The sequence below is a fragment of the Eumetopias jubatus genome, unplaced genomic scaffold (assembly GCF_037043125.1).
Source record: "Eumetopias jubatus isolate StellerSeaLion01/CBP00866 unplaced genomic scaffold, mEumJub1_p1.0 scaffold_8, whole genome shotgun sequence".
Classification (NCBI taxonomy): Eukaryota; Metazoa; Chordata; class Mammalia; order Carnivora; family Otariidae; genus Eumetopias; species Eumetopias jubatus.
Window position 1 is genome coordinate 116,233,748 of NW_028274814.1, and position 24,163 is coordinate 116,257,910.

Sequence of the window (24,163 nt, forward strand, 5' to 3'; positions counted from 1 at the left end):
AGACCCTGAACAGCCAAAGCAATCCTGAAAAAAAGAACAAAACAGAAGAGATCCCAATCCCAGATCTCAAGATATACCACAAAGCTGTAGTAATCAAAATAGTACAGTACTGGCATTAAAAACAGACACACAGATCAAGAGAACAGAAATAGCCCAGAAATAAACCCATGATTATATGGTCAATTAATCTTCAATGAAGGAGGAAAGAATATCCAATAAGAAAAAGACAGTCTCTTCGATGAATGGTGTTGGGAAAACTGGAAAGCTATATGCAAAAGAATGAAACTGGACCACTTTTTTATACCATACACAAAAATAAACTCAAACTGGATTTAAGACCTAAATTTGAGACCTAAAACCATAAAAATCCTATAAGAGAGCACAAGCAGTAATTTCTTTGACATCAGCTGTAGCAACATTTTTCTAGCTATGTCTTCTGAGGCAAGAGAAACAAAAGCAAAAATAAACTATTGGGACTACATCAAAATAAAAGCTTCTGCACAGCTAAGTAAACAACAAAACTAAAAGGCGACCTACAGAATGGGAGAAAATATTTGCAAATGACGTATCTGATAAAGGGTTAGTATCCAAAATATAGAAAGAACTTCTACAACGCAGCACCAAAAAACCCACAGATAATTCAATTAAAAATGGGCAGAAGGCATGAACAGATATTTCTCCAAAGACATACAGATGGCCAACAGACACATGAAAAGCTCAACATCACTCATCATCAGGGAAATGAAAATCAAAACTACAATGAGATATCACCTCACACCTGTCAGAATGGCTAAAAGAACAAACAGAAGAACCAAGTGTTGCGAGGTTGTAGAAAAAAAGGACCTCTCTTGCACTGTCAGTGGGAATGCAAACTGGTACAGCCACTGTGGAAAACAGTATGGAGGTTCCTCAAAAAGCTAAAAATAGAATTACCCTACAACCCAGTAATTGCACTACTGGGTATTTACCCAAAGAAAATGAAAACGCTGATTTGAAAAGATATGCAACCCTATGTTTTTTGCAGCATTATTTACAATAGCGAAATTATGGAAGCAATCCAAGTGTCCACTGATAGATGAATGGATAAAGACGATGTGCTATGTATAAATACAATGAAGTATTAGTCAGCCATAAAAAAGAATGAAATCTTGCCATTTGCAACAACATGGATGGATCTAAAGGGTTTAATCCAAGTGAAGTAAGTCAAAGAAAGACAAATGCCATATGAGTTCACTCTTATGTGGAATTTAAGAAACAAAACAAATGAACAAAGAAAAAAAGAGACAAACAAAAAAATAAACTCTTAACTATAGAGAACAAGCTGGTGGTTACCAGAGGGGAGATGGGTGGGGAAATGGGTGAAATAGGTAAAGGGGATTAAGAGACACTTATCATGATGAGCACTGAGTAATGGATAGAACTGCTGAATCACTATATTGTACACCTAAAACTACCATAACACTGTACGTTAATTATATTGGAATTCAAAAACTGAGTCTTTATTTATTTATTTATTTTAATTTTATTTATTTGACAGAGAGAGACACAGTGAGAGAGGGAACACAAGCAGGGGGAGTGGGAGAGGGAGAAGCAGGCTTCTCACTGAGCAGGGAGCCCGATGCGGGGCCCAATCCCAGGACCCTGGGATCATGACATGAGCCGAAGGCAGACACTTAATGACTGAGCCACCCAGGCACCCCAAAAACTAAGCTTTATTTAAAAAAAAAAGTCTTCAGATTTTAAAGCAGTTTTAGGTTCACATCAAAACTGAGCAGAAAGTACAGAATTCCTTTATGTCCCTACCCCCACATGCCCACAGCCTCCCCCCTAATCAGCATCACACACCAGAGGGGTAGATTTGCTACAACTCATGAACATATAACGACATATCATATGACCAAAAGTCTATAGTTTACATGAGGGTTCACTCCTGGTGTCTATGGATATTGATGGATATATCTTGACATGTACCCACCACTTTAGTATCACACAGAATAGTGTCACTGCTCTAAAAATCCTCTGTGTTCCACCTATTCACCCCCCTCTCTCCCCTAATCCCTGGCAACCACTGGTATTTTCAATGTCTCCATAGTACTGCCTTTTCCTGAATGTCATGTAGTGGAATACTACAGTATACAGCCTTTCCCGATTGGCTTCTTTCACTTAGTAATATATAATAAAGGTTCCGCCATGTCTTTTCATGTCTGCATGTACCACAGTTCATTTAACTACTCACCTACTGAAGGACATATTGTTAAGTTTTGGCAATTAGGAATAAAGGTGCTAAAAATAACTGCACAAGTTGTTATGCAGACATAAATTCTCAGTTCTTTTAAGTAAATATCAAGAAGTATGACTGCTGCATCTTATGGTAAGATTATGTTTAGTAAGATTATGTTTAGTTTTGTAAGAAACTGTCAAACTGTCTTCCAAAGTTGCTGTACCATTTTGCATTCCCACCAGTAATGGTGGGAAGTCCTGTTGCTCCACATCCTCACTGGCAATTAGTATCACCAGTGTTTTGGATCTGGCCATTCTCAATATGTGTGTTGTAGTATCTTGTTCTAATTTGCAATTCCCTGATAATGTATAATGTTGAACATATTTTCATAAGCTGATTTGCCCTGTGTGTATCTTCTTTGGTGAGATATCTGTTCCAGTCTGTGGCCCATTTTTAAACTTTAAATAAGGTTGTTTTCTTATCGTCGAGTTTCATAGTTCTTTGTATAATGTGAATAACAATCCTTTATCATATGTGCCTATAGTAAATATTCTCTACCAGTAAATGGCTTCTCTTCTCATTCTCTTTACAATGTCTTTCACAGTGGTTTTTAATTTTAATAAAGTCTAACTCACCAATTACTTCTTTTGCATATCATGTTTTTGGTGTTGCATCTAAAAAGTCATCGCTAAAGCCAAGATCATCTAGGTTTTCCCGTTATCTTCTAGGAGTTTGATAATTTTAAGTTTTACATTTAGGTCTATGTTCTACTTTTAATTTTTTGTGAAAGGTGTATGGTCTGTGTCTAGATTCATTTTTTCTTGCATGTGCATATCCAGTTGTTTTAGCACCATTTGTTGAAAAGACTTTTTCTCCATTCTGCCTTTTCTCTTTGTCAAAGACCAAATGGCTATATTTGTGTAAGTCTATTTCTAGAGTTTCTGGTCTGTTCTTTCAAATCTATTTGTCTATTTTTTTTGCCAATAGCAGAGCTGGTTACAATAGCTTTATAGCAAATCCTGACATCAGACAGTGTCAGTCATCTGACTTTGTTCTTTAATATTGTGTTGGCTATTCTGGGTCTTTTGTTTCTCTACATAAACTTTAGATGTAGTTTGACAATATCAACAAAATAACTTGCTGGCATTTTGATTGGGATTGCACTGAAACTACAGATCAAGTTGGGAAGAACAGACATGTTGACAACATTGAGTCTTCCTATCCATAAACATGGACTAGTATTCCATTTATTTAGTTAATTTTGTTCATCAGTTTTGTAGTTTTCTTCATACAGATCTCCCACTTTTTTTTCAGATTTATATCTCAGTATTTCATTTTGGGGGATGCTAACATAAGTCATATTATGTTTTTAATTTCAAAGTCCACCTGTTCATTCCTATTACACAGGGAAGTGTCTTTTGTACATTAACCTTGTATCCTGCAATTTCACTGTAACTGATTATTAATTTCAAGTTTTTTGTTCACTGTTTCAGATTTTTACATCGACAATCATGTATCTGCAAGCAAAATGTTTTATTTCTCCCTACCAGATCTGTATGTCTTTTATCTCCTTTTCTTGTCTTACCGTATTGAATAAGACTCTCAGCATGATGCTGAAAAAGCATGGTAAAAGGATATCCATGCACTGTTCCTGATCTTAGTGGGAAAGCCCTAAGTTTCTCATCATTAAGTATGATGTTAGCTATAGGTTTTTTGTAGATGTTCTTTAACAAGCTAAGTAGTTCTCCCCTCTATTCCTAGTCTGCTGAGAGTTTTTATCAAGAATGGATATTGGAGGGGCGCCTGGGTGGCTCAGATGTTAAGCGTCTGCCTTCGGCTCAGGTCATGATCCCAGGGTCCTGGGATCGAGACCCGCATTGGGCTCCCGGCTCAGCGGGAAGCCTGCTTCTCCCTCTCCCACTCCCCTTGCTTGTGTTCCTTCTCTCGCTGTGTCTCTGTCAAATAAATAAATAAAATCTTTAAAAAAAAAAAAAGAATGGATATTGATTTCTCTCAAATGATTCTTCTGCATCTACTGATATAATCATGTGATTTTTCTTTTTTGGCCTGTGGGGTGATGGATTACATTAATTCATTCCCCCATGTTGAACCAGGTTTGCATGCCTGACATAAATCCTATTTGTTCATGGTGTATTATTCTTTTTATACACTATTGGATTTGATTTGCTAATATTTTGTTAAGGATTCTTGAATCTTTGTTCATGAGAGGCAGTGGTCTATAGTTGTTTTTTTGTTTTTTTTTTTTTCTTATAATGTCTATTTGGTTTAGGTATTAGGTAAGGTATTAGGTATCTGGCTTCTTAGAATGAGTTAAGAAATACTACCTCTCATTCTGTTTTCTGAAAAAGACTGTAGAGACCTAAATGTTTTGTAGAGTTCACTTAGGAACCCATCTGGGCTGCCCAGTCATTTTTTATTGGATGTCTGACATTGTGAATTTTATGTTGGTTTTTTTTTTCCATTGCTGGATTCTTCTGGATTCCTTTACATACTTTTAAATCTTCATTCTGTTATGCTTTTAAATTACTCAGAAATAGTTCGATCCTTTCAAATCTTGCTTTTACACTTGTTAGGGAGAACCAGAGTAGCCTTTAGTGTAGGGCTAATTTGGCTTTACTACTGAAGTAAAACCCTTCTGAGTCTTGCACTCAATGCACCATGCACTGTAAAGCCTTTCCACTATGACGGACATAATATGGGGCAATCGTAGGGCTTACTTCATTTGTTTTCCTTCCTTCAGGGATCATTGCACCTCGTACTACCTGTTTTCCAGTGTCTGAACACCACAGTTTCCTATATTTTGTCTCAGTTTTTAGGCGAGGCCTTAGGAAAATTCAGTCCCTATTACTCCAACATGGGCAGAAACAGAAACTCCCAGACGATGTGAATCATGGTTCTATCAACCACTACCTTTATAACCTTGGACTGATCTCTCAGTGCTTCGTGAGTGTTTTTTCATGAGTGTTTTCTCATTTATAAAATGGGAATAATGACTAATTCCCACAGCTGACAGAATTCAAATAAGTATATATAAAGTGATTCTCTCAATAAACTAAGTATGAATTTGTGTCCTACCTCTATGTATTTTACTTTTTCAACTTCTGCAGCTTGTCATTTACAAATCTGAAATCTATAAAATATCAGCTATGTTTATTATGATAATTAGTACTATGATTAATGCTGTCAGGTACTAACAGTAGTAACACCATTAATTTGAACATTTACTATGTGTCAGGCATTATGGTAACTGTTTTGCACATGAAGTTCCATGTTCTGAGATCTCAGTTTTTAAAATCAAATTAGTTGACCTTTTTTATATTTCTCCTAAGTTTCCCCACTTCCCCTATATGAACTAGAATTAATTTTTCCTAAATTAATGATGGAATACAAAAACACTGTCATTTGTTTATATTGAGAAGAAAGTGGCACTTAAATTATTTACAAATCTAAAGTTCATATTTTAATTTAGTTTTGGATGTTATAGTTTCCTTTCCTTATACCCTTATTTTCTCCTAGTAAAAGATAGATAGTTACAGAGAGAAAGCAATTCCTAGAACTACGTACTTGCCCCCCAGACATAGTTACAGAAAGATTAGGGAATGGAATACAAGAACTGTTGGGAAATGAGCTGATGTTTACTGTGTCTTAAAAAGAATTGTATTGAGACCGAACAAGAGAATAAGGATAATAAAACACATGCCACCAGGGCACAGGGCACCTGAAAGCAGAGCAGTCCAAATGCTAGAGTGAGATGAAGGTGGGGGGGCAGAGGAACTGAAATGAGAGATGCCCTGGAACTATTTAGATCATCTAAAGTACAAACTTGACACTGAAGACTCCAGCATGCTAAACAATAGGATCATATATTCCAAAATTTTGAGTATGTGCTAACATTTACTGAATATTTACTATGTGCTAAGTACTTATATAAGTACTTTACACATACTAATTTATTAAATCTCACAGATCCATGAGATAGATACTATTGTTAACATTTTACAAATAAGGACACTGAGGCACACAGAAGTTCAGTTCAGTTCTCAATGTCACATTAAGTAAATATCTTCAACATTTTAAAATTTACATGTAAAAAGTTTAGTTTTTGAGACAGTCTAAACTGTATCCATATAGAGAATTATTTTTTTAATTCATTTTTAAGAGAGAGCAAGTAAGAGCATGAGTGGGGGAGGGGTCAGAGGGAGAGGGAGAAGGAGACACCCCACTGAGCAGGAAGCCTGATGCAGGGCTCGATCCCAGGACTCTGGGATCATGACCTGAGCCAAAAGCAGATGCTTAACCGACTGAGCCACCCAGGCGCCCCATACAGAGAATTTTAATGAGTAAGATTCCACAGAGCCCTTCTAAAAGGTTTGCCAAAATCCATCCCAGAGAATAACCATTGGGAGGTACCTTAGTTTTAATGTGGGAGACTTTTGCCTATTATAATATGGTTTATAATATCTGAGAAGGGTGCTAGTCAGAGAACTTGGAATATTTTAGATAAAGGAGTCTTATAGGCCACCTAGAGCTTCAGAACATACCAGGACAAAATTAGGATGTGTTTTAAGAGGTTTCATGATGTCTACTGATATGTGTGTCAGAATAAAGACCAAAACTTGAAAACGATTATCAGTTTTGTGCTAACAGTGTTGTAAGAAAAAATAGCATGTGGTAACAAGAACCCAGAAAAGTTCTCCTTTCTGCCACAGGAATTCTGGCTTCTCACCAGCCCCATAAAAACCAAGTTACAGGGGTACCTGGGTGGCTCAGTCAGTTGAGTGTCAGCAGGGGGTCTGCTTTTCTCTCAGACTCTCACCCGGATCGTGCGCATGTGCTTGCTCGCCCTCTCTCTCTCTCGCTTGCTCTCTCTCTCTCTCAAATAAATAAATAAAAAGGGCACCTGAGTAGCTCAGTTGGTTAAGCGTCTGCCTTCGGCTCAGGTCATGATCCCAGGGTCCTGGGATCGAATCCTGAGTTGGGCTCCCTGCTCCATGGGGAGTCGGGGGATCTGCTTCTCCCTCTGCCCCTCCCTCCACTTGTTCTCTAATAAATAAAATCTTAAGGGAAAAAAAAAACCCAAGGTACAGCTCAGTTTGGAAAGCCAGATGGAATAATCTCAGGGACTTGTCATTATAATAACTGTCATTCTAAAGTTTTCCATATGATGCAGTACTCACTGCCCCTCTCTCAAAATCTACATACTTCCCCACTGAATTATTCCTGCTTCTTGCACTCATTCAGTCGACCAGTATAATAACCTATACCTATAACTCTTTGTATGGTTCATTACTATTTGCAGAATATAAAATTAGATACCAAATAACATAGTAAAACACAACAGTACCACTTTGAATAATGCCTATACATACAACTTCAGAATTTCATCTGTATGAAGTCCCAGACTTAATATGTTCTTATAGCTGAATGCATTGAGAAATCATGACATTATCTTACTTATAAGATAAAGACATCTACTTTCATATATTCCTTTTAATTCAGAGTATCATGAGGAAAATGTGAATCACTAAAGTGCTTCTCATGAAAACACTAACAAAATCTTCCTGAAGCATTCACCTAAGAACACAGTAAAGAATATTCAGTTACTTCTTTTATCTGTAGAAGTGAAAATGTGGGGCGCCTGGGTGGCTCAGTTGTTAAGCGTCTGCCTTTGGCTCAGGTCACGATCCCAGGGTCCTGGGATAGAGCCCCACATCGGGCTCCCTGCTCGGCAGGGGAGCCTGCTTCTCCCTCTCCCACTCCCCCTGCTTGTGTTCCCTCTCTGTGTTTCTCTAATAAACAAATAAAATCTTTAAAAAAAAAAGTGAAAATGCACAAGTATTATGTGAATCCTGAATGCAAGAAAAGCCAATTATTTTTAGTACAAACTAACATATTTTATACTAGTTTAAATTGTAAAATTGGCAGAGGGCAAGAGTAGGCTTTTCTTTGAAGTTTCAATGCTGTTTCATGATCCACAATCATATCACTAAGATTAACTGATGGAATGAAAGAACAAATACCCGATTATCCACTAATTAATACTGTTCCTGCATAATCAATCAGGAAGTAGAAAGAAAAGAACTTTGGTCTTATCAGAAAGTTTTATTTTTCTAGCCTCTACAAATTATGGCTTCTTAGCTGTTTATCTTCAGATTTCTCCATAAGACATTTAAATTAGGAAAACTAATGATGCCAGTAAGCCCTTAAAAATTTTAATGAATATTATTTGGCCTTTCATGGGTGAAAAATAGATTAGTCATCAGATTTCAGATGCAAGTTTCATTCTTTAGAAAAACAATAAAACTAAGAAACTAGAGAATACAAATAATCATTACCAGATAAACATCAACGTTAGGTTTTAAATGCAAAATATAAACTAAAGGACCAGTATCCTTAACCTCAGTGGTTGGTTACTCTTTAATACACTAAACCAACTTTTAGGCTGGAAATCTTTTTCATTCCTATTTTCCACAAGATTTTTAAATGTAATTCCTTTAAGTCTGTCATGATTACAGATTCAAAACCTTTCATCATCATTAGTATAAACTGACAGATCTCTTGAACAAAATTAGTTTTTAGATGGCTCCTAATTGAAATTACCAATGATTTGAAATTGCCACACCAAACTAAAAACTTCAGGCTGGTAGTTGGGGCACCTGAGTTCTATAGTAAACTTGGCTGCTGACTTTTTGTGAGACTTTGGGGAAGTTGCTTACCTTATGCTTCAAGTGTCCTCATTTTAAAATGGATAAAATAATACAGTCCTGCTTCATCGCAGTGACTATTATAACAAGAGATCATATGTGAATAGAGTTGCTCAGAAGTTTTTAATAAAAAAGGCTATTATAAATATTTATAGTTTTCTAGTACTGTATTACCAATGGACTCAAATGTTCCAATGTTCATATAGCTTCTTACTTATCAAACAATCATGAAGCAGTTTGCTCAGTAATTAAAAATAAATATTGTTAAAAATCTATGCTACGCAGAGCAATCTACACATTGAATGCAATCCCTATCAAAATACCATCGTCATATTTCACAAAGCTGGAACAAATACTCCTAAAATTTGTATGGAACCAGAAGAGACCCCGAACAGCCAGAGGAATGTTGAAAAAGAAAACCAAATCTGGTGGCATCACAATGCCGGACTTCAAACTCTATTACAAAGCTGTCATCAGCAAGACAGTATGGTACTGGCACCAAAACAGACACATAGATCAATGGAACAGAATAGAGAATCCAGAAATGGACCCTCCACTCTATGGTCAACTAATCTTCAACAAAACAGGAAAGAATATCCAATGGAAAAAAGACAGTCTCTTCAACAAATGGTGTCGGGAAAATTGGACAGCCACATGCAAAAGAATGAAACTGGACCATTTCCTTACACCACACACAAAAATAGACTCAGAATGGATGAAAGACCTAAATGTGAGACAGGAATCCATCAAAATCCTAGAGAAGAACACAGGCAGCAAGCTCTTCGACCTTGGCTGCAGCAACTTCTTGTTAGACGCGTCTCCAGGGGCAAGGGAAGCAAGGGCAAAAATGAACTATTGGGACTTCATCAAGATAAAAAGCTTTTGCACAGTAAAGGAAACAGTCAACAAAACTAAAAGGCAACCTACGGAATGGGAGAAGATATTTGCAAATGACATACGAGATAAAGGGCTAGTATCCAAGATCTATAAAGAACTTATCCTACTCAACACCCAAAAAACAAATAATCCAGTCAAGAAACGGGCAGAAGATATGAACAGACATTTCTCCAAAGAAGACATACAAATGGCCAACAGACACATGAAAAGATGCTCAACATCACTCATCATCAGGGAAATACAAATCAAAATTACAATGAGATACCACCTGACACCCCGTCAGAATGGCTAAAATGAACAAGTCAGGAAATGACAGATGTGGCGGGGATGTGGAGAAAGGGGAACCCTCCTACACTGTTGGTGGGAATGCAAGTTGGTGCAACCACTCTGGAAAACAGTATGGAGGTTCCTCAAAAAGTTTAAAATAGAGTTACCCTATGACCCAGCAATTGCACTACTAGGTATTTACCCCAAAGATACAAATGTAGTGATCCGAAGGGGTATGTGCACCCCAATGTTTATAGCATCAATGTCCATAATAGCCAAACTATGGAAAGAGTGGAGATGTCCACCAACAGATGAATGGATAATATATAATGAAATTATTACTCAGCCATCAGAAAGGATGAAATCTTACCATTTACACCAAAGTGGATGGAACTGGAGGGTACAATGCTGAGTGAAATAAGTCAACCAGAGAAAGACAATTATCATATGGTTTCACTCATATGAGGAATATAAGAAACAGCACAGAGGATCATAGGGGAAGGGAGGGAAAAACGGAATGGAAAGAAATCAGAGAGGGAGACAAACCATGAAAGACTGTTAACTATAGGAAAGAAATTGAGGGTTGCTGGGGGAGGGGTGGATAGGGTAATTAGGTGATGGGCATTAAGGAGGGCATGTGATGTGATGAGCACTAAGTGTTACATGCAACTGATGAAATACTAAACTCTACATCTGAAACTAATAATGTTCTATATGTTGGCTAATTGAATTTAAAGTTAAAAAATAATGAATAGATCAGTTTGATCCAATTAGTAATTGGTAAAGGAAGGTGAGTGTATTCTAATTCTTAATTCCAAATAAGGATGATGCAATAAATACATAATGCAGATGCGTTTGTACAAAGAATATTTCACATAACTACAGATACCAAGTTTTTTCTTGTTGTTGTTTACAAATTCCACTGGTGTTAGATTTCTTATTTGAATATAGCAGGACCAAACTGATATTTCTTTTTATCCTGAAAAATCACATATAAGTCCATAAAGAATGATAAACACAAATTTCATTTTTGGCAAAATTAGGAGATGAAACATAAAATGAGTAGAAAGGCTGCCTAAGCAGTAGAGATAGAGTAGGAGAACATGCTGTAGGCGGTGGAGAGAAAATTCTGCAGTTGTAGATGTCAGAAAGAACAAAGTACACTTCTTGAATGTGATGGGCATGCCCTAAAGTATAAACCCCTTATTTCTGTCAGTAGAAACAAGGTACATGGGCTGATAGCCAGAGCTCTTCTGGACGTGGTTTGGTTCCAAAAAGTAGAGGGGGACAGTTCTACATAAAAAAGTCATATAAACAAACTATATTTGTAATAAGAAGTCTGTCTCTCTGGCTATGAAAGAAAAGAGACTATCTCCATTGACTGGGGCAAAATAAACGAGGAACAAAAGAGGAAAAGTTAACAGCCACAAAGAATGTTCACAAAAAACAATGTTACTGTAGAACAGATGAATATCATGCCAAATACTTTACCATTAATGAGTGAAACTTAATTATGCAATCAATTCTTAGAATTTAGAAAAAATCATAAAATTTTACAGACTAGAAGGCTAATGACTAAACTAGCATAATCACTCACCTCTGATTCATATTTTATTTTTTCTTCTTCTAAAGTACGTGCAAATTCTTCTTTCTGGTGTTCAAATTCTGATTTGAGAAATGTATGTTCATAGCGAAGCTTATTATATTCAGTTCTATACTTTTCCACTTCCTAAATTAAAAGGAGACTGTAATTTATGACACGTTTATAAATGAAATTTGTACTCACTCCAAAAATCACTTTTGCAAATATAATTTTAAAGTGCATTATGTTGAAAGCCATTCTAAAAAGCAAAAAGTAAGCTTAACAGAAATATAAATAAACCCTGGAAAATTCTTTCTTTTTTTTAAGGATTTTTATTTATTTATTTGACAGAGAGAGACACAGTGAGAGAGAGAAATAGGCCTCCCGCTGAGCAGGGAGCCCGATGTGGGGCTCAATCCCAGGACTCTGGGATCATGACCTGAGCCAAAGGCAGACGCTTAAACCATCTGAGCCACCCAGGTGCCCCTAAACCCTGGAAAAATCTTATGGCAAGTATCCTACATACAGAATCAGTACAGTCTTGAGAAGGTGCCAATAAAGCAAATTACCATTCAATTTACCTTATTTACTCACTGATTCTCACAATAATAAAGACAAATAGCACATCAAAAGTTTTGACCTGTGGGCCTAATAGAATAATATTTAATAATGTAGCATACCTTTCAAAATTAATTAAATTTTAAAAATTAACTCTATAGTAAAATATAAAATAGCCTCCTAAAAGGATGAATTCTAAGTAGATAAAATATTATTTGAATATTTAGTACAATAACTTAAGGTTCAATCAAGTATGACAATGACAGTTCAACACACCAGTCTAAAGAATATATGTAGCACCAACTTTCCTGACTAACCAGAACACATGTGAATCTCTGGTATGTTCCAATTCTGCTTACTAACACTACAAAAGTTGTTGGCATTCTAAAATCAGTAAGAACTTAGGCAATAGAGAAGATGAAGGAGATGCTATTTCAACATTCGTCAGGAAATTAAGTAATAAGAACACCTTCTAAAATATTCAGCTCACTGTAACTCTTCGGTTGAAAGATTTCTCCAAGACAGTTTAACAAACCAAGAAAATGGGTTTCATGATTTTACTAAAAAAAAAAAAAAAAAAAAAAAAAAAAACAACAAAAAAACAAAAAAACTTTTACTTAACTAACTTGATCACTTAACCTTAGGTCTAAGTGGCTTTGTTTAAATCCAAAAATTAAATCTACTCCCAACCATAATGCTTTGGTTACCCACCAGGAGGATATTCAAAAGATGACTTTACCAAGCCAGTAAGCCATTTATAAAAGTGGATTCTACAACTACTTTGTGAAATGGCAGCATCATTAGACTACAGCTTTCCAAAGTGGTCCATTTTGAAGGGGACAATATTCATGTGTTATGTATAAGGCCCAGCCTATTCATTAAATAATGTTACATATATAAATTGTCTGGCATAGTACTTAATATATGTTGTCTTTTCCTATTCCATTTATTAAACATTTAATCATATTATACCAACATGAAATTTCATAAGAGGAAGGAAACATTTCAGTCTGAAGGAAAACCGTAACAAATTTTAATTTTTCTGAGGCTGCATGAAATACACTCTTTCATTCCACAAATACTAACTGAGCACCTATTGCATGCTAGGAACTTAGAATATACAGTGAACCAAACAGATAAAGGTTCCTCCTCTCATGCAACTTACATTCTAGAGATGGTAATAAAGAAAATAATAAGCACGATAAATGTACAGAATATTAGAGGATAAGTACTAGAGAAAAATAAAAAGTAGAGCGGGTAAATGGGGATCTAAAGGTCTAAGAAGTGATGGTGGAACACTACATCAAAAACTAATGATGTAATGTAATTAACATAACAATAAAAAATTTAAAAAAAAGAAGTGATGGGAAAGGCAGGAAGCAATATTAAATGGAGATACAGGTTGGTCACAAAGTAGGCCTCATTGAGAGCAAAGTCTTTCGGCAAAGACCTAAAAGAGATGAGAAAGGGGCGCCTGGGTGGCCCAGTTGCTTAAGCGTCTGACTTCAGCTCAGGTCATGATCCCAGGATCCTGGGATCGAGTGCCAAGTTGGGCTCCCTGCTCAGCTCCCTCTGCCCTCCACCCCCTGCTCATGCTCTCTCACATGCGTGTGCTCTCTCTCAAATAAATAATTTTTAAAATCTTAAAAAAAAAGAGAAATGAGGAAGTGGCTAAGAGATACATGGAAGGAAACTGTTCATGACAGAAGTAACAGCTATAGCAAAGATTCTTGATCTGTTTCATTTCTGGAGTGCCAAAGAAACATCAAAGAGGCCAATATGGATGGGGGAAAGGAAGTCAGAGAGATAATGGGATCTGGTCTTTTGCAGCCCTAAAAGCCCCTTGAGTTAGAAGGGGAGCTACTGCAGGGTTTCTGAATAAGGGAATGGGGCTTTTGATCAGGCATATAAAGATAAATGCACAGTTCCTTCTATATAAATTACTTACTTCATCCAGATTCCTCAAACGTTCTCTCATTGGAGTTTCTAATTCTTGTTGTATTTGGGCTTGTAACAATTCCAACTTTTGTGGAGTTAATACCTAGTATGTAGAGGAAAAAAAGCATTCTAAGTATAAAATCACAAATACTAAAATCAAGAATACACCAAATTGCAATGCTTAATTATAACAATAAAATCCAATTCATAGAAATTTCACAATATACCTAATTCTACAGTAATCACTATGTAAATAGAACTATCATTTGAAACAATACTTGAAGATCTCAATTTCAGGCTCTCAGAGATGTCAAAAATTCCATTAACATGAGATAAAGATAGTAACTGATTATTATTATGATGACTGTTAGGAATAACTGTGTTGGCAGCTAAGGTTACCATGTTTTATATAATGGCTAACAGTCTATCTCCTAAAGCAATCAAAACAAAGGTGTAATAATCTGGTATACCACAGAGAATTATTCAGACTTATTTTCAATCAGAAAAGGCTGACTTTTACTCTGAGCACCAAAACATGGCTCCTCCCTGTTATATTCTCTTATAGAACTCATATTTCAAAAAATGATTTAAGTATTTATGTAAGCTCCTGAAGGGCAAACACAGTCTTTATTCACCATGATGTGTTCCCAACACCTCACACCACTGCCTGGGCACATAGGATAACTCAATTATAAACAAAAAAATTACAAACAAACAAAAACCTAGTATGGAAGGGGTGCCTGGCTAGCTCAGTCATTGGGCGTCTACCTTTGGCTCAGGTCGTGATCCCAGGATCCTGGGATCGAGACCTGCATCGGGCTCCCTGCTTGGCGGGAAGCCTGCTTCTCCCTCTCCCACTGCCCCTGCTTATGTTCCCTCTCTCGCTGTGTCTCTTTCTGTCAAATAAATATTAAAAAAACCCCAAAAAACCTAGTATGTACTTACATTAACCTCTGAAAATGAAGAGTAATATTCAGTTTAATTCAATTCATTTATTCATCAATACTCCGAACAGTCCAAAAACTTCACTGAATGAATACTTACTACATACAAAACATTCTGCAACATACTATATAATCTATATAACATAAATATCTTCCATGCATTAACTAACTTATTTAATCCCTGCAATGATCCTCAATGTAGCTATATTATCATCCCCCCCTTTTTTTTTTACAGAAACTGAAGCATACACAGTCTAACTTTGTAAAGATCACAAAAACTCACAGGAAGAATTTCTTGCCCCATAAGAAGTTCAAACTCTCATATGAAAAATAACATACATACAAATAACTATAAAAATAACCAATATAGGCTTATCAGACAGGTAAAGACCAACAGAAAAAATATTAAGTATAGAAATAGTGGCACATCAAAGGTATGGGAAAACTAAAGCTTAAACAGAACCAGAAACTTAAGAATGGATAACATTTTAAATTCCCTGGGGGAAAAAAAAATGCTCCTCAAAGGTAAGCTAAAGGCATTTTGGATTGAACCGCACACTAAGCACTACAGACAATTTAGAATCCTGGATCCTTGTGCATTGATGCCCTCTAAATATTGTGACAATCAAGGCCATGCTGAAACATTTCCAAATGCCACTTATGAGAGCTACATCCTGGCTGGGAACAAAAGGGAAAGAGATGCGAGCTACAAGTAGAAGATTCCTAAATATCAGATTCAGACTCTTATAATTTACTCAGTATTCAACAGTAGTTACTTATAATGAATAAATATAATTACATACATAATTCAAACAAAAAAAGTATTAAAAGACTAAGTCTTCTTCCTTCAGTTATCCAGTTTCCCTCTTAGGAAGCAATCATGGCTAACCTCTTATATATCCTTCTTGAAACAACATACAAATATATAAGCATATACACCACTTTTTAACTTTTACATGAAGAAAGGCATACTATCACATTTTTCTGTACTTTGCTTATTCACTGAAGGTATTCAAGCTTAAGAATGGCATCACCATATCTATATTTTAGGAAGAAGCAAGATGGATCAAAACCTCTGGTGGGAGAAAATTGGTGACTAGGGCAGGAGAGGGGGAGGCAGTGGATGGAGCTGGGAAATCACATAGAAAGCTCTTATTATAATCTGGTTTATGATGTCAAGAGTCTGGGTGATAGTATCAAGAGTCCCAAGTGAGAAGGGGTGGTAATGAAAAGGTAAAGAATAATAGATAAACCTTATTTAGATCCTGTTTCAAACAAAACAACTTTAAAAATAAGCAAAACTGGGGGCACCTGGGTGGCTCAGTTGGTTAAGTATCTGCCTTTGGCTCAGGGCATGATCCTGGGATCCTGGGATAGAGCCCCACGTTGGGCTCCCTGCTCAGCGGGGAGTCTGCTTCTCCCTCTGCCCCTCTCCCCTGCTCATGCTCTCTCTCACTCTCTCGTTCATGCTCTCTCTTGAATAAATAAAACCTTTCTTAAAAAATAAGCAAAACTGGGAAAATTAGAGAAATGTGAACAAAGATGCAATATTAAAAGACATTAGGGAATAAGTACTTTTAGGTATGATAATGGTATTGTGGCTATGCTTTTAAAGGAGAGATTACCGGGCGCCTGGGTGGCTCAGTTGGTTGGGCGACTGCCTTCGGCTCAGGTCATGATCCTGGAGTCCCTGGATCGAGTCCCACGTCAGGCTCCCTGCTCGGCGGGGAGTCTGCTTCTCCCTCTGACCCTCCCCCCATCTCATGTGCTCGCTCTCTCTCTCATTCTCGCTCTCTCAAATAAATAAATAAAAAATCTTAAAAAAAAATAAATGAGAGATTACCTTGGTATATAATAGAGATATATACTAAAATACTAGAGTTGAGATGATTTGCTTCAAAATAATCCAGAAGGGTTGAAAAGACAGAGGAGGGATGTCAGAAGATAAAACAAGTATTGATGGGTATGTGAGGATGCAACACAACCACCCTTTCTACTTTAACCTTTAATTACAGAAATCTCAAACAAGTACCAATTAGAAATAAAAGTGCTTCCACTTCCAACAGATGGCATAATAGAGATCAGATTTATTCTCCTACCTAAAACAAATAAAGGAATAAACAAAAATCAAACGTTTTCAAGACAGTGGGTATAATTAAGCAACAAAGATCCCTGAGAGACAAACAACAAAGAAAGTAAGCTTTGAGAATGCTTCCAGGCCATGCACAGGAAGGGATATCCAGGCAGAATCTGATGGACTCTCTGACTTAAAAGCAAATGGAACAAAAATCCAGGGAGAGCAGTGTGGCTAGAGTCACAAGCAGGGTAGCAGAAAAGAGGGTGGCAGAGAAAATTATGAAGATCTGCAAAGGCTCATTCAGAAGAGTACCCCGATCAGCACATGTATGTAAGGAAAATATTTAATTAAGGCCAGGAAAAGAATGAATCAGATGGATGAGTAATCTGAGCTCACACAGAGCTATGAATAGTTCCTTTTTCCAAAAGCCAGACTGAAAACCTTCATTTCATTGAGAAATGAGTACTCAGAAGGTTCTCAGCAGTGGCAAGTAGTGAGCACTAAATATTAATCTGCTCTCACTTAACAAATCGTTAAAAGCAAGACCCAAAAAGATGAAACTGTTTCCAAGTAACTGTCCCTGAACAAAGCTCAAGAATATCAGAATACAAAAATATCTAGCACTCAATATAAAATTTACAATGTCTAGCATCCAATAAAAATTTATCAGGCATGCAAAGCAGGAAAATACTACCCACAATAATCAAGAAAATCAATCAACCAAAACCAACCCAGAAGTGATACAGATGTTAGAATTAGCGAAGACATTAAAATAGTTATTATAACTGAATTCCGTATGTTCAAAAAGCTAGAGAAAAGACTGAACATGTTAAGTAGATATAAGGAAGTTATTAAAAAAATCTAAATTGGACTTCAGTGTAAAAACTACAATTTCTGCAATGAAATATATATACTATATGGGATTAATGGAAGATGAGATACTGCAGAAGAAAAAAGATCAGTGAACTTGAAGACAGGACAACAGAATCTACCCAAAATGCAACAAGGAGACAAAAAAGATTGAAAATAAATAAACTGAGCATCAGTGAGTTATGGGAAAAGTTTTAAGTGGCCTAATAATGGAATCCCCAAAGGAGATCAAAGAGGAGGCAGAAAAAAATATTTTCAGAAGTCACGTACAAAAATTTTCTAAAGGTGATGAAAACTGTAAACCCACCTAGTCAAGAAGCTCAATAAACCCTAAGCACTGTAAATATGAAGTACAAAGTCATATCAATCAAATGGCTCAAAATCAGCAATAAAGAGAAAATCTTAAGGGCAGCCATGAAGAAAAGACTCACTGTATACACAGAACAAAGATAAAGATGACAGCAAATTTCTTATGTGAAACAACATAAGTGAGGACAGAAGAGCAACATCTTTAAAGTACTAGGGGGGGAAATAGTCAACTTAGAAATCAATACTCAGCAAAACTATCTTTAAAATCAATTATTTTTAGATATATAAGAGCTGAAAAAATTTCTCATAGATCTTACTTTACAAACGTTAAAGAAAGTCCTTAAGACAGTAGGAAAATGGTACCAAAGGAAATATGGATCCACACAAAGGAGAAAAGAACACTGAAGTTGGTAACTACACAAGAGTCTTGTAATCTATAAGGTCTCTAACTAAAAAAAAAAAAAAATCTCAACAACATCTTTTTGTTATCTCCTAAGAATCTTATAAAAAACAAGCACACACACATAAGAAAAATCTAACTTCCCTCCCAACCCTGCCAAAGCACACATACACCAAAGACACAGAATTAGAGGATTTTCTCCATGTCATTTTAGGAGAAAAGTATGCTGCATCTTAGACTTCTAATGGAATACTGCCACCACTTGTCTCAAAGGAAACAAGAATGCTTTATCATACAACAGTCCATGTGTCATTACCTATATTAAATCTATATTATACCACTTGTCATGTTAATAATATAAAATAGACCACTATTTTTCAAAGAATGTTTTAATTTAAGAAGGCAGATATTGCTGTGCCAGAGATTCCTAAAAAAATAATGACAAACTGAATAATAAATTTAGCTATGAGCTTCCTAGCCTCCAACTAAAATGGGAAACATACTGGGTTACATAGTTTCCATTGCCTGGCACAAAGAAAGCATATAAATTTTTGGTAAAGTAACTTTTAAAATTTTAACAGAAATATTATCAAATAACTCATAACATGGTACATAATAACACTATAACAACAGCTAACATGTTCTATCCACTTTCTATATCAAAGCATTGTACTAACACTTTCTATGCACTAACTCATTTCATCTTTACAATCAGCATATAAATTAGGCACTACTATTATTTCCATTCACTACAACTACACAAGTGACACAGAAATATTCTTTAATTGATTATCTTTTATATCATTTTTCTATAAAAGCCAAAGGGATATTAAATCTTAGCTCAGAAAAGACATTTTGTAGACAAGATAATACATGTATATCCTGAAAATAATCATCTTTCATAAACATTTTCTAGCATATTTCTTATTGCTTCTACTTTGTTGAATTTACTTAATTTTATTCAACTCATACAAATTGCTGACATCCATAAAGCAAATAGCTAAATTTAGCTTCAACATGCGTACATAATATAGATCTTTATTTTAGTTTGTTTTTGCCAGATAAATATCATAGAGAAACCACTTATGTTTATCTTGAAAAACAGAAACTTTACCAGACAAAATATATTTGTCAGCAAACATCTGGGAACTTATCACATGGAGAAATGTCTAAAGTTATTTTGTGTAGATCCAAGGAACAGTACAAGAACCAAGAGAGAGGCTACAGGGAGGATGATTTCATTTCAATAGGACAGGGAAAATACTTAACATGCTCCAATCCATAAATGGAACTGGATCACTTTAAACATTCACTAAGTTCTCTCCCACTGAAAGCACTGAGGCAGAGAATAATTAAGATCCCTGTGTCACAAATGTTCCAAAAAGGAATTTGGCTTTGAATGGTGTATTAGTTTCCTACAGCTACGACAACAAAATATCACAAACTGGCTATCTTAAAACAACAGAAATTTATTGTCTCACAGCTCTGGAGGCTAGAAGTCCGAAATCAAGTTGTCAGCAAGGCCACACTCCCTGAAGGGAAGGATCCTTCTTTGCCTCATCCTAGCTTCTGGTGGTGTGCTGTTGATCCCTGTCCTTCCTTGGCAGCTGCAGCCCTTCAATCTCTGCTTCTGTCATGACAGGACATTCACCCCACCTCACTCCCTGCCCTTCGCCCTGTGTTTCTGTCTTTGTGTCTGTTCTCCTCTTCTTAGAAGGACACCAGTCACATTGGATTAAGGGCCCATCATCCTTTGGTATGACCTCATCTTAACTAATTACATCAGCAAAGACTATTTTCAAACAAGGTCACATTCTGAGGTACTGGGCATTAGAAGTTCAACATATTTTTTGGCGGACACAAGTTAACTCATTACAGATATGAAACAATGAGAGGATCATCAACTCTAAGATGCTGAATCTTTAGGTACATAAGAGACAAGAAAGAACATTGTATTATATATGAACCTCAATTCCGAGTCATTCATTTATTCCACTTCTTCATGTCATTCATTCTACAAAAATTTGCTAACATATTATAAAATATATAAATACAAACAGAAATCTACTTGAGCACTGAAGACACACTGAAAGAGTTCCTGCCCTTACGGAGCCTGCATTCAAAGAGAATAAATGCCATCATTCATGAGTATCTACTATGTGTCAGACATTATACTAAAAATATATGTTATTTCATCAGTCCTCACAAAAACCACTGTTAACAACTTTTATCCTCTTTACCACATGACAAAACTAAGGCATAAAAACAGATGTTTGTTGAAGATGATGACCTTCAACAAAGTTCTCACTGGTGAACTGACCCTTTTTTTGGTCATAAAAATGACATTTTTACCTTAAGTGACACTTTTTGTCTTGAAGTAAATTTTGTCTGATATTAATATAATTCCTGTTTCTTCAAACTAACATGGAGACATGCTTATTTGTACCAAGCACATGCAAACAATAAGCTAAAGAAGACTAGAGTGTTTATATCTACAGTGTCAGAAGAATACTTGGAAGCATTCCTTGGATTCAGTGCTCACAGATTCTCATTTCTATGGCCTCTCAATTTTTGCAAAACAAATTAATCCACCAATTCTATAGGCTTAAATTACATTTGCCTATTCAACTCCTATATGTGAGGTTTTTGTTTAAATGTCCTAAATACACCTAAGAATAAAATACCACAATACAGGCTCCAACCCAAGCTTAGTGGTGGTGTTCCCAACAATGGAAGATTTCAAAAAGATACTGAATAACCAACTTCTAACACTGCTGTCAAAGGAATCCATGAATTGGGCAATATGCCATATTAGATGACTGAAAAGGTAGCTTTTTACCCCTATCAACTTCTGACTCCAATATTAAAAATACTTATCATTTGTACCAAGCACTAAAAAGAAATACACAGCTGGTACCATTTAGAGATTAAATGAACACAGGAAAATATGACTGCTAATATCTACTAATTTGAAATTTATAATAAGTTTGACTGGTGCTACAGTAAGTTTAGTTTTGGTCTCCTTTCTAGGCAAATGAGAAATGAAATGGTAGTACTATCCTCTGCTCTAGAAACTCCATTTACTGTACCCTGCACACATAAAATAAGTGCACATATTGTTTTTATAGTCTTTTAAGAAGTCCCTTAAAAATAACTATCAGTCTTGTCAACTACACTTCAGTAATAAAAAATTTTTAATAAATATCAGTCTTTTTTAGCTCAGTTGCAGTTATAATACTTAAAAGAAAATTAGTAAAACTTTAAAAAAATATTTTTAACTCTCAATATTTATCAATTCAAACTGGCCTTTCCCGCAATTATTCCGAATAGTGAAATATTTAAATCAGAACAGGTAATATAACACAAATTTACATGAAACAATAGTTTCATGGCTAAATCCCACATGGTAGCTAAAATTCCAGAATATATGAAAGAATATTAAATTCTACCACGTGGACAACAGCAAAATACTCATTAAGAATGTAGGCAGAATTCACCAAATTTAGCAACATCAGGCTACTTTTGTATCATAGGTGCAAAAGGCAGGCCTCCCCAGGATGGGCTGTTTTGGCATGAAGACTGTTTTGATTTAAAAGCAATCAAAACCCAGCAGATTTAGGAAAAGCTCTTTACCTCCCTCTCAACTGCCTCAATTTAATTGGAAAGGAGAGGCTATACCAAGAAGAGAGCTATTAACAGAGGTTCCTTTTTACCTAAGAAATTTATCTGCTTAACAGGGCAACCTTTGTTTTCCAAACATCTCCTCTCACCATCCTGCTACTGATCTTCTTTCCCTTTGTATCCCCAGACTTGACCTGTCTCCCTAGCTCAGGACGTCATATAAGCCTACTGCTGCCTATCTTTGGAATTTCATGTTTGTGATGTTTGTGTGGATTCTGCATACTGTTGAAACTAAATCTGATTTCTCTTATTAATCTAATCTCATGCCAATTTGATTCTTAGCCCAGTTTAGAAGGACCCTGAAGGGCAGAGGAAATTTTTTCCCCAATAGTACTAACTGAAATATATTTTCTTACCTGCAGTTTCATTTCTTCTAAGTCTTTAGTTTTCTCTACTAATTCCCCTCTTAGCTCTTCAAGCAGCAGCTGAAATTTTTCCTGGTGAGTCTGCTTTTCATTTAACAGGCGCTTTAGTTCATGTTGTGATTTTATGTACTCATCTTGCAATCTGATTTTTAAAAAAAGAAAAAATTCAACTTTAAGGATATCCTTTGCTTTATCCTAATTGCACTACTTTATGTGAGGTCAACCAACACTACAGAACAAGACCAATTTCATATATCCCATTAAGTTCATAAACCTCTTTTCTTTATAGAGTTTAATTATTAACACTATAGTTTATTAATACAATTTTACTTGGGGGAAAGGAAAAACACACTTAGCCACCTAGACATTTTATATGTCTTGCTACTTTCAAAACAAGACTTATAAATTCATAGCACACTTGGGACCATGTTTAGTTTAGTTTTGACTAAAGTAATTTTAAAGCAAAACTTTCACTGTATTAAAGAAGTTCTTTTTTTTTTTTTTAAAGATTTTATTTATTTATTTGACAGAGAGAGACACAGTGAGAGAGGAAAACACAAGTAGGGGGAGCGGGAGAGGGAGAAGCAGGCTTCCCGCAGAGCAGGGAGCCAGATGCAGGGCCCAATCCCAGGACCCTGGGATCATGACCTAAGCATGAAGGCAGAGGCTTAACAACTGAGCCACCCAGGCACCCCAAGAAGTTTTAAATGTATATACTGCAAACTAACAAAATTATACTGTATATTCCAGAGCAAACGTTCAGACAAAAATAATTTTCTTAATAAAGCCCCTTAACTCCAAATTTAAGCAATTTACCTTGTGTGTTCAGCTTTAAGAGTCTGATAGTTAGTTTTATGATGTGCACATCGTAACCTTTCGTCAATTAACATTTTTTGGAACTCAGATTGAGAATCTGTCAGCCCGCTGTCTCCACCAGGAGGAAAAATAGTGGGAAAAGTATCCATATTGGTAAGTGAGCAGTTGACCATGTAAAAGTAAGTGGCTTCCTTTTTGTCTTAGCTTTCTTTTTTCCAAGGGTATTTTCCACTTCCTTCTTCCTAAGACAGACTCTCAGGATGCCAAATTATACCTGCACAGAGAAATGCACTTAGTTAGTGATGAATTAAACTCATTCACTGTGACATTCTTTTTATCCCTTCTTGTTATTCAACTATCACTTCTATAACAAAACCCAAATTTTCCGATTTTTTAATTGTTCATAAAACAAAAAGAACAAAGTTGAATCGTACCTTAACACATTTTCTTTACTCCACACTAAGTTTCTGTGACCATCAACGTCACATCTTCAATTATTAACCTAACTAGAAT

The 24,163-nt window shown here is 35.9% G+C and overlaps 1 protein-coding gene across 5 annotated transcripts in view; it reads right to left on the minus strand.

Moving 5' to 3' along the window:
• CEP83 (centrosomal protein 83) overlaps positions 1-24,163 on the minus strand; it is a 137,079-nt gene that overhangs the window by 59,817 nt on the left and 53,099 nt on the right. For all 5 annotated transcript variants that reach the window (XM_088025286.1, XM_028105488.1, XM_028105485.1 and 2 more), the window contains 4 exons: positions 23,651-23,924; positions 22,826-22,976; positions 14,199-14,291; positions 11,708-11,839 (listed from right to left, as the gene is read on the minus strand). In XM_088025286.1, the coding sequence (XP_087881412.1) occupies positions 11,708-11,839; positions 14,199-14,291; positions 22,826-22,976; positions 23,651-23,823 (549 nt within the window). In that variant the 5' untranslated portion in view covers positions 23,824-23,924. The remainder of the gene's footprint in view (positions 1-11,707; positions 11,840-14,198; positions 14,292-22,825; positions 22,977-23,650; positions 23,925-24,163) is intronic.